Source organism: Orbicella franksi, chromosome 12 (genome assembly GCF_964199315.1).
Source record: "Orbicella franksi chromosome 12, jaOrbFran1.1, whole genome shotgun sequence".
In the NCBI taxonomy this organism is placed as follows: domain Eukaryota; kingdom Metazoa; phylum Cnidaria; class Anthozoa; order Scleractinia; family Merulinidae; genus Orbicella; species Orbicella franksi.
The window spans coordinates 25,835,276-25,847,466 of NC_138156.1; the positions used below are offsets into that span (position 1 = coordinate 25,835,276).

The 12,191-nt window shown below is 39.5% G+C and overlaps 1 protein-coding gene across 1 annotated transcript in view; it reads right to left on the bottom strand.

Annotated features, from left to right (window-relative positions):
* Positions 1–6,727, bottom strand: part of LOC145463218 (rhodopsin-like) — an 8,029-nt gene extending 1,302 nt beyond the window's left edge. The window contains exons 1-4 of the mRNA XM_081446954.1: positions 6,469–6,727; positions 2,946–3,425; positions 1,286–1,487; positions 1–872 (exon numbers count right to left, since the gene is read on the bottom strand). The exon at positions 1–872 is cut by the window's left edge and continues 1,302 nt beyond it. Coding sequence (XP_081303080.1) covers positions 464–872; positions 1,286–1,487; positions 2,946–3,351 — 1,017 coding nt within the window. The 5' untranslated portion in view covers positions 3,352–3,425; positions 6,469–6,727 and the 3' untranslated portion in view covers positions 1–463. The remainder of the gene's footprint in view (positions 873–1,285; positions 1,488–2,945; positions 3,426–6,468) is intronic.
* Between the last annotated feature and the right edge of the window lie 5,464 nt (positions 6,728–12,191).

Below are 12,191 nucleotides of genomic sequence, written 5' to 3' on the forward strand. Positions count from 1 at the left end.
TTTGTAGTGTCTTTGAAAGCTTTGGACCTAAATGTGTCTTTAGAAGCTTAGAGATCCCAAACTACGTTCGCTTTGTAGTCTGGTGAGGTACTTAAATCTTTGACTGGTATAACGACTATCAAGGTTAACTGAAAGGAATGTTGATAAATTAAAGCTGAAATCTTTGAATTAAAGGAGCTCGGTCACAGTATTTTGAGTTATTTTGGCCCCGTACAAAATTACATTTAAATTGACGAAAACCTGAAAATAGTAGCTTGTTAGTATAGAAAAACACTAACGAGATAATAATAAACCATAAAGGAACAAGGGTGGTTAAGGATGGAGAAGATTAACACGGACTACAAACGACAAACTCAGGCTAAACTTTTCAAGGTGCACAAACCGTGACTTAGCTCCTTTAATGCGTGGGGAAAACGGTGATGACTGTGAATGACTAATAGTCAACTCTGGCATCTTGAACATTTCACATGTCTCGGTGATGGGATCTGTTTCGGGGCTGTATCTCGACAGTGCCCGAGGTGGTTGCATCTTGCTCTATACCCACGTTGTCACTGGAGTTGACATTGACACGGCTCCAGCTAAACACCTGCAGCAAGGTGACTCTGAACTTTGAGTTGAGCAGAACGTACAGGATCGGGTTATAAACCACCGATGCCTTGGCTAGTAACTCGGGGATCAGGGAAAAGGATGGCGCGACGCTTTCGTGACCGAGAACTGTGCCTGCAAGGCTCACTGCGGCATATGGCGACCAGCTGATGAAGAATGCCAATGTCATGCACACCACGACTCGAATGGTCCTCTGTCGGGAGCGTAGTCGTTGCCCCTGAGCTGGGTCGTTTGTCGCTGGGTGCACTGAAGTATTTCGTATATACCTGAGAAAAAATATCTATTTAGGCCACTAAACACCGTTTAATGCTAGTAAGGGGGGGCATATGCAGGTAGGTACATGCTGAATGCAGCAAAGAGTAAGATTTTCAGCTGGTTCCGGTGGGGTGGGGTATAAAGTTCACAATTGTGGCCTGAGCTATAGTTTGGTTTCTGTGCCCTGGTCCCGATGAAAAAAGCTGTATTTTTAGGGGTGTTTTTAACAGGTCATATTGTTGTTATGGTAACCTATTGTGTCACGACAATGATAACAACGTGTTCACTAATGATTGGACAGTTTTATGATACTATGTTTGTAGTATCAACTGATAAAAGTGGTTATAACGACTCATCAAACTCCAAGTCTTGGGAAGTGCTGGAAACTGTTGCCAGCCACCTTAAAGGATATTTCTATGTGTACCTGTATACTCCAGCATAGCTCAGAATAATGATAAACAAAGGGATGAAGAACCCAAAGGTCACCAGGTATATGATGTAGAACTGATCCGAAAGCTCCTGGGAATACCAGTCGGGGTGGCAGCTGACTCTTGAGGGAATGGGGATGTATCTGTTCCAACCCATCGCTGGAGGAATCGTCAACAAAATCGCATACAACCAGATTCCTGAAAATCATGAACAATTAGAACGACTATTTAAAGGGGTGGTGCTAATTGAAGCGCATGCTCATGGTACAGTTGGATCACAGGTGCGAGAACATTGAAAGAGAAGTCTAGGCGCATTTGACCTTAGCATTATTGTTTGAACGAAGACTGAGGCAGCGTCCATGCTGACTGCGGAGGATTTGAAGACGCAGCTTTATTCCTGCGGTTAAGCCTACCGTACACACTAATCCGTCACGAACACGAAGCTTTTCGTAAACGTTCTTCAAACCGAAGGAATTTTAAAATGCCGGCTTTTCATTTTCGTGTAGACGGAACACATTTTGAAAACGCGGGAGCTTTTCGAAAACGATGGCGTCACGACAATCATGGGATTTCCCTTCCCGAGGTTTACTCAAACACAAATCCAACATGACAGGTAAATGTTGCGCTTTTAAATTTCTCCGGCGTAGTGTGGGCGGAAAACATTCGATGCATTCTCAGAGTGAAACCACCGTTTTCAATTTCCTACGACGTAGTGTGGACGGAGCCTGATTTTTTTAGTCGTAAAGCAAATTTCGGTGTCCGATTGCATACAAGGTTTTAGGGGTACAACTTAACACTACTGGGTGCGACAGAGTTGACGTTAAGTCCTAAGAAGCGACCGTACAAAAGTAGCGACAAAATTAATTGAACTGTTGTTAGCAATTCTCCTCGTGGCGAAAGCAACTGGTGCTCTCTGAACGAAGTGACGACAATCCGAACTTAATTCTACATGTTCGCATGAATGAAAGAGAACCTTCCAAGACTTCTCTTCATTAAAATTGCAGCGGCTTCATTAAGGTGGATCGGTTAATCCAGGTACGCGTTTCAGTTAGGAACAACCTGCTGAATGTACCGACCCTCTTTCAGTAACGACAGGAAAAGACTGCTAAATCTGAGAGTAATAATGGTTGTTATTGTCCGACTGAATTCACTTTCCAGTAATGCTGGATAAATGGGCTTGTTAAGAGTGCAAGATATCGAGGACTAAAGATTTCAAAGGAAACGTTGAAAAACTTGATAAATCTCAGCTTCAGCACTTTTTTATCCCTGCGACTTTCAGGACTTTGTGAGAAGGAAAGACTAGCGAGGTTCTTTGCGAGGCCAAGACGTTTTGACTTCTTCATTTGCGAAACTGAGACTTCAAAATGTTTTCAATGCCAGCTAGAGACGTTCAGGTTCAAAGACATTCAGACGTCATCTGATTGAATAAAAAAAAAAAACACACAAATCGGTACTTCGAGACTTTCTTAGCCTTGCACAAAATCGAGACTGCGATATGAAGACATGATGACAGCGAAAAAAAACGAGACTACGAGACCCGTAAAATTCGACGAAAATTATACGAGATTCATGATGCATCCGGTATCCAGATCATTAGTTACTCCGTTTATGCCATTAGTTTCATAACTTAAAGTGAGAGCTGAACCGGCTTCCTACCTGAAAGTACAAAGATCTCTGTTTTGCGAGACATCCTGCTCCGCTGGGCAATCTCATTTCTCGAAACCCCAATATGTGTGATCATAGCCATGACAGTCAAAGTCCCAATGGACGCAAGTCCAGTGACTGTGTTGATGAAAGCCAGCCAAAAGCAAAGAGCGGGAGCTTCACCGGCGTTGGCAAAGTCTGCCGTGTTGTAGTTGACGGCAACGGTGTAACCAAAAAGGCACACAAGAAGATCTGCTACGCACAGGTTGATCGTCAGCGAGGTCATGCTCTTGTGGCGGTGGTGCGGATGAAAAAGGACAACCACGGTCAAAAAGTTCCCGACAAGACCAAGTGTCAGGATAATGAACATGGAGGCGCCGTAGTACGAGTAGGACCTGTCTCCCAGGTACTCTGACATGGTGTCGGATCAAAGGCTTCAATTTCGTATTCTCTTCTTTTGTTGTCAGAGGTTCGGATAATGTAGCCAAAGCTCTGCTTGAAAGAGAGCAATTCGGAATTATTATCGAGGTTAAAAGCGTAATAATATACATGATTATATAATGATTTAAAACCATGAAGAAATATTGAGTTCTAAGGAGGATGAGGTATAAGAGAATCACTCGCCAAACAGACCTTATTCTCAAGTTATTTTCCAGTAGATGACACTCGGCTTCAGAGTCTGGAAACAGTCTTGGACAACCCTATCAGACTCACACAGATTTTCCGTCCTCCACGTAACACTGTCGTGTGAATACTCTAGGCAATGTTGTCGTATGAATACTCTCCACAGAATAACCGGATATCATATCTAAAAATAACTTGAGCTGAATTACCTCGAGAATAGGCTTAGATGGGGGATTAATTAAAACCTATACCCTTCATCATCTCTTAAGAATAGTGATTGAAAAATGTTTCAACAACCTTTGAGGCTGAGCTGAAGAATAATGGATATTCGTTAGAAGAAAATTAACAATGAATATTGATGAACAAAAAATTAAGAAGAAATAAAGCAATATATTCTCGTGGTCAATTGTTTACAGAATAGTCAGGAATTCTAAAAGGTTTCCGTCTCAGCCACTTAACTATTATTTGAAACCTAACTAGCCAACAGCCTGTTTGTTAAGTAAGTTTTATGGCTTGTTTTATCATTTGTTGTCACGGAATCCTTTTCACGTACTCTATTACCAAAAAACATACCCAGTCTCTATGTTTATCCACCCTCTTGATGAAAAACATCAAAATAACGGGTTAAGTCCGTGCCAAGACTTTAGTTCGTTTCTGCAGAGGTCTGTACAGTGGCTGCTATGTATACATGTATATTGTTATAAGTAACATATATGCTGGTTGTTTCTCACTTTAAAATGTCCGGCCATACCGGCTGTGAAGTAAATGGAGAGCACCTTTTTAGTTCAGTCGACGCACTTTGTCAGAAACGGAACTTCCAAAAAAGTAATCATATGTTCTGAATGAAAATAAGTGTTCCATTTACCATACTGCAGCGTTTGCTCAAGTACCAAGTCTTGTACCCCAAACAGATGGCAGAATTTTCTTCAGAAAACTTAAATAGAACATTGTCTCTCATCAAATCGAAATTGTTTGGAATATTTTTGGAAAATACATTGACTTGAAAATTTTGAAAAATTTTGGTAACATGCAACAATCTTTAATTGCCGGTTATGAATTATATTGAAGCCTTGTTCCTTATACCTAGGAATTAAAATAAAACTGAATTTGACGGATGGACTGAGAATTTTCATACCCTGTTAGTTACAAGGCGGGGAGTTTTATTAATTTCTGCGCTTGTTTGTTCCTTTGCTCGTTTTCTCTCACCGGGGACGTGATTTTAGCTAAGAAAGGGCGGGAAATCTAGCTGTCGACAAAAACCGGGCTCTTTGATATTAAATTAGGGTGAATTTCAGCTTAAAATCAAGGCGTGCTTTTTGTTTTTTTTGTGGCGACGTTTTAAAATTTATCATTATCAGAATGCCATCGGAAGTTCTGAAATTTTCTAATATTTTCAAAGACCTCCTTTATTTGGGGTTTCAGACCTAGGACGAGCTGACTACATAACTGAAACGAAAGATGCCTCGAACGCAGGTAAAGATTTACTTTATTTTTAAATGTCGCAGGCATTTGATGCGAGATCCCCTTTGCAAGAGTGTTGAAGATAAAAAAAAAATAATTTAAAATTTCCTTTCTAGCATAGAAAATCACAAAGTATTTTCTCTAGCTTGCTTTAAGTATTAGGTCTCAACGATTCCCTCGGGCCAAAGAAATTTTAGATGTCAAGTCCGTCCAATTGGCCTCCTGAAACATGTGTATAACGAGTGCACGAATAAAAACACGATAACAATATATATCAAGTAATAAACGTTACGATTAGAAAATATACACTGTGTAATAAGAAAAGGGTTGTTTTTTCAGGCTGAATGTTTTCAAATTGCTAAAATGTTGTTAAAACATGAAGAAGGTAATATTTCATTGAGTAGGATTACACGACATTCAAACGTATTTAAATGAAGCTAAAAGATGTCTATGTTTATACTGCCGACTAAAAATGTTTCCTCCAAGCTGGGTTTGAAAACTGAAAGAAATTCAAGTGCTTTACCTATGTATCAATTCATGATTCTCTCTTACAAAAAATTTCCTATAAAGACGGACACAGACTGTATAGGTCATAAATCGTTGTAAGAAAGCGAAGAACACTGGACACAATTTTGTTTTCATTTTTGAAGGCATTACTTCGAAGATTACGGTTGAGTTATTGCATTTATAAGGCCGACATATCATAACAAGTCAACACTACTGTGGACCAGCGATTTTACTTTCTGTCACATGGATGATAATTTTCAGGAAAACGTTACCTACTGCTGTGAAGCTAGCAAAGTGGTTTGGAAGTACTACCCTGCGGTTAGAAAGAAAGAAAACATTTTAAACATTCTCACCAAGATATTGGTTGATACAAGCTAAATGTCCATTTGGCTTATAAATTAGCTTCCCTTTTTTGACGTGAAAAATTATGGCAGGATATCGTATTATTCTCAATTCCTCCTTTTAGAGCGATTTTAGGTGATAAAATAGCAATTGAAAAGTGAAATCCCACGCTCACGAGCGCGGTTTAATTTGCTGGCTCTCTTCCACAGAGACCATCGAATCGACTAAAGATTTCTAGTTCAAGGCAATTTAGTAAAAACATTTTAAATGACTCAGAATTTGCACCGCTTATTTGATATTCGTGTGAACCGGCTTAGCTTGCAAATTACCTTTTAAGCATCACAAACACCCCGATGTTTGCGTTGATCCGCAATTTCATGGTCGCATTTGATTTAATTTAGAAAATTTCACGCCCAATCAAGCAAAGATTTTGTAGCCAAGAGAGATGATAATCAGATATGTAGAGCTGGGACGCCCTGGAGCAAGATGGCCAATCACGATAGGAGAATTTGTCAGCAAAAACCAACGCACTACCCATCGAATCGAATTGAATTAAACAGAATATTTTCTGCAAACTGCTTTAAGATCTATACACACGTACCTTGCCGGTGAAATCCGGTGTGCTTAAAGTTCAAAGTTGACTTGATGTTCAAACCACAGCAAACAGGATGCAATGAAATTAGTAGGTTAAAGCTCCCTGCTTACATATTATTTTACTACGCTATTATGCCCTTATTTTTTTTTACCGGAGCTCTCTCCAACCTCCCGGAACAAATACATCGATCATATTGACAGTCGAAAATACTTCACCTTATTAATAGACGATATTCTCAGTATTTCAGTTTCACATTCACACTGGCCACGGGTTGGTGTGGACTTTCACGTATGCTCAACTGTACCATTCAAAGTTATCTCGAACAAAAGAGCTCCGAAACAGACACTGCTAAGGCAAAAAAATATCTTCTGTCTAGATTTTACTGTTTTTAGTAAATTTGTGTTTGCAGCTGCACTCTAGCTGGAATGCAGATGTACTATCTTTGTGTTGCAACGGAAATGTAAGACTTCTGCACACGGGTTACTGCATTGTCCTTCAATAAAAAGCGTTTATTTAATAAAACGGGAAAATGCAGAGTTCAAAGTACACCTTTATTTTATATTAGTCATAATGCAGTACACCCACTACTGTACACCCACTGTAGCAGTTGAGTGTGCTTTATTTATTATAGTTGCAATCTCCGCCGCTTCTCTAAGATGTAAATATTTCGCTTTTTTATTTTATGTTCTAAACCAAATAGAAGATGGTGTGCCTATGTCTTCTAAGAAAATAATACACTTTTGAGGCCGAGAAAAACTGCAGGACGCCCTTGCGTTTTTCTAGACCTCAAGCGAGCATTCTTTTTTTTCCTTCGAGAACATGGAATACCATCTTATATATGGTGGATAAACCATGTCAGAGGCCACGTCTAGACGCATCTGTTAAACTGATTTGCGTCCGCAAGAGTTGGGCGATCATTTACGTCTTTCCATACGTAGACGATAAACGGATTTAAACTAGGAGGCCTGCCCGTGCGAAACGGATATCAGTTGAGCATGCGTAAAGCGACTTGAGCGTCAGTTATATATGTATCCATTAATTCAATGCTGTTCACACCAGAAACGCAACTGGAGATGTTTCTTTTTCGTTTATATCGGTCTTCGTGTGAACGAAGGGCACAAACACAGTAGTAAAGTAAAAGTTTCGAATTGCAGTGTTTTATTCATTTTAAGCCACGACCGGAAACCTAGCAAAGAGTTCATCAGATTCGGTCGTAAGAATCTTGTTCAGTAGCTTAGGCACAGACGGGTATATGTTTCCAAAACAACAAAAGAAATTATACTAAGTTAGCGCTCGACGAAGAAAATTAATGTTTAATAAAGAATTATACCGATATAAGGATCTCTATGGCCAAATAGCCAGGCAATTTCACCTTCACATGGACTGAATTTCACGAGTTTCGATCTTTCAATTGCAATAAAATTTGTTTGTCTGAAGCACGTATGATTTTAAGCCAATTTTCGCGAAATTGTACGCGAATTAGACTTTTTCTTTGGTTGAAGTAACCAGTGCAAGTTGCTTTGAAGATCCAGAAAATATTCAACTTACCAAACAGGACATAAGCAGGTCGCTTTACACTTGGGGCGGCTTCTCAATCTAGTTAAATCCAGCAGGGTGTTTCTAATACTAAGGTAATTAGTAACTTCACACTCCAAAGGGGTTGAAATACCGACCGAAAAAAAGAAAGGCATCGAGTGTTATGGGTCAAGGCTACAGCAACCAATTAGCTACACATATGCGTTAAGTATTTTTTCTAGAGATACGATTGGTTAACGTCTAACTCTGAAATGATTTACAGACCGGATGAAGCTGGTGGGTGATTTTTTTTGTCTGTTTGATATCACGGTGTAAATCACTGTTAAAATGGCTCAAAAATCGTTGAAAAACATTTCCAACCTGAAGAAACTTAACAGCTTAATTACAAATGCTCTTAGGGGTTCGATAAGTAACCATTTCTTCCAACATTTCGAGGATCTCCATGACAACGACAAATACACAACTGTGCAGATGATACAGCTTTTTGTAAGTAAACCAAAAACATAACGTAAAACGGTTTCTGTTTTTTTCGTTGTTGATGCCGTATCTAGGATAAAAGCGAGACGAGACTAGTTTTACCTCCGGAACATGGAATACTCTGAAGAACATGCGGCGGAAACATTATTATTGATTGCATTTAAAATACAGACGAGTCTGTTGTACTGATGCACGAGACTGTGTGCGCCCACGTGTGCAGATTTTCAGGTGTGGCGAAGCGAAACTTAAACAGTGCAGAGTTTTCAGGAATTCGAAATCTTGCACAGCAGAACTGAAATAAAAGACGATTGAAAGAAATTAGAAAAGCAAACGAAAAACGATGACCTTTTTATCTTCCATCTTCTAAATACTTTTTTTGTGAGTTCAAGGAAAGTAATTTATGAAGAGTTATATAAGATAGCGTTAAAAACTAAGGAAATACGATAACCCAAAGTAAGCTCATTGTACATAATGGCCAGAAATTTCTGCATGAAAAAGAAAAAAGCTACAGCTAAGTAAAAATGTTTCATTATGGGTAACATGAAACTTTTCCTGCGGTCCGGGGAAGCTGAACGTGATATGTCGATCATGCTGTTAAGATACTGAAAGGGTGAATCAAGAACCAGGTACCGTTAGAAGGCTTTCATTGAATTGTATTAACTTCAGAATGTGGTTCAGGCCCCAGATTTAAGAACCTTATGCAAAAAGGATTCGGTACTGGCATTCACAGATCTAGAAAAAATGGTTTTCTTTTACCTGCTTTGGAGGTGTTAAACGTTTCTCCCTTAGGCTTGAATCGATGTGTTATACCAACAGGGAAACCAAACCCCGTTAACATGGCCGATTAACAGCTTGCAACACACTAAGGGAGGACGCCTATTAGAAAATGCTTTTATATTTTACTTCAAAATTTCGCAGTTATCAGGCCCGTAACCAGAGGAAAATTGAGACCGAGGCAATGTGCATGAAAAACCTACGACTAAGGCAATGTCCATGGTTAAATTCTCTTCCTAAGTATTTAGGGTGTTTATGATGGCTATAAACAACAAAACGAAAAAAGTGACTGAGGCAAAGGCCTCGATTTGCCTTTTATTAACTACGGCCCTTGACGCTGCTGAAGATCCTGCGAATGCGTTCAGTTCCAAAAATGCCGGAAATACGAAAAATTAGCCGTAGTGGTTCACGTTCTCCAAAACACTTGGAAATTAAATATTCACATAGTTGATTTACAAAGGACAGCCACGAAATGTACACAGGCGCCTAGAACGCGTGTAGTTTTATTCTCGTGTAGATCTATTCATACGTTCTTGGTTTGGTGATCGTTCTCGTTGCCATTGCCATGCCGTCGTGTTTTGGGTAGGATATAGCGCATCAAAGTGAAGGTCATTTTTTTTATTATTAAAAATGAGGATACCAGGCGGAACTAACACAATTTGATAAAGATTTTAACAAACCAGAATGGTTTGAAATGGTCGGTTCTTGTCGAAAGCTTATTTGATTCCGTGAAAATTTCGAATTGCAGATTGTGTGAGTTCATTCTTTTGTCATTTTTTGTTTCTGTAGATGAAGTTATGCCAGCATATATCTTTTTTAGAGCAGGAAAGTGTGTAGTCAGGTTTTCCTTGAGAATGAAACCGTTTTAGAAATATTAATACCACCGGTCAAAAGAAATTCCGAAAAAAATGACAACCAAATCCCCGTAGTTGAAGTAAAAACTGTCAATCTTTTTTCTGTTGCCTCCATGCGAAGGTTGGGGAGACGTAAGACTTTCCTCCGTGCTTAAGGACGTTCCCGCTGATTGTTTCTGCGCATCCTTACTGCTCACGCAAATTCACACGTACACGCCGCGTCATGCATCGAGCGCGCACCATAGGGCAGATGGACACTGCTATAGCTTTACCTAGATTTAACGATTTTGGACGTTCGGTGACACCTATTTTTCTTTTGATGGATCATTTTCTCTACCGATTTTTTACGTTTAGCAAAACAATGAAGAAAATCTATCGACTAGAAGAGTTCTTTGTTTATCTGTGCGGCGGTTTCAAATGCCTCTTGAAGGGTTAAGTTTTGTAAAAACGTTGGCAACATTTGGAATTATTTAAGCAACAGACCCACTTCTACACATTATGACTGAGATCGTTTGTCTCCGTTGACTCACCTTCGATATTTTAACTATATACCCCAGTAGACCATGGTGAATTACGTGCTCCAATTTTTCAAAATCAGGGTAGTTTTCCACACGTTTTATCTGAAACGAATTCAATGACCCCTAATTTTTTTTCGCATTGCTGACACAAGTAACTCATTATCTGACTGCAGTAAAAATTTTGAAAAACTCTATCGACTGGAAAATTTTCGCGCGAACGTCCTTAAGCCTGGGGTATTTTTATATTAGAGGTGTGGCATAATAATTCTGCTGGAAGAACCTGTGTTTTTACGACAGTATCTCACTGACTGTGCCTCTGAGTTTAAAGACGGGCACGCGCAAGCTGACACCAATTACATACAAAAACAAACTGCCTGCTACAGTACGTCTTGAACGACGAATTATATTAAGAGACGAACGATATGGTTGCTACGGATGATCTGTCTACGTTTATAAAGATGGGCATCTCAGTGGAGAGTTATTCCTCGGGGTCATGATAATACGTCGAAGTACAAAAGCGGACATTCATTCTACTGTAAGAAAGATTATTCTTCAAAACGAATTATCCACTGAACATCTGTTACTTTTGTCCTTTATCTTTGACGACGAACTGATCGAGCGCTTGACGGCATCTGCAAGTTCCTGTTTTAATGCGAGAGTATATGTATAATTTGTCTGGACGATGCAGTACGTGCACTGTGTTTCTAATAAAGAAATGACCAATGTAAGAAATGTTTTTTTTTAAAATGGAAGCATTTCGACACTGTTCTGTAGAGGATTTTAGTCACTTCTGTTAAGCAGAACGAGCATTTCAACTGCAACACAAAGCAAAAAACATTTTAGTGTGGAGCCGCATAAATATAGTGTGCAATTAGGAATGAAATCTGCCTATCTCGCCGGATCTCCACCGATCACGGTTTTCAGATTGCGATACCGTGGTTTTGTGCACATGTTCAAGCGCCGTGCGGAAGTCGTTCACCTAGAGTTGTATGCCTGGCGTAAGTATTTCACTCTTTCTTAAAATAAGCTACTTACATTGGCTATGAAACGTTGAACTTCTAGTTCAGTTCAAATATGTATTTGAAGGCTTATTCTACTAACAATTCATTAGGCCGACCCTATTCTTTCTCCCGGTCTTGTCTAGCCACCGGGAAAATGCGACAAAATTATCCGTAAAAATTTTTCTTTTCTTAAAAATTCAAGACGTACGAAAAAGTTGCTTAGTCTTTCACATATTACCGCTGGTTTCGATAAAAATGATCGCTAAAAAAAGCACAGCGATCCGGCGTTGCGACTATACGGAGATAACTCTTCAGCCATAACAGCGACTGTTGCTACAGTATAGCACTCAGTTGTATTTCAACGATCTTGTGGAAACCACAAGGCCGAGATTTGAGCAAACGTTGTGAAAAACACATGTACACTACTGACACAGTGCATAGTTTGATCCAGGTCCTATCGGGGATTTTCTTTTAGTCTGTAGTAATAATGGCGGTCATATGAAAACTGGTAGTCGGAAGCACCTTTTGAATTTTTGTAGAGTGAACGCAAACGATATCGCAGCGATTAT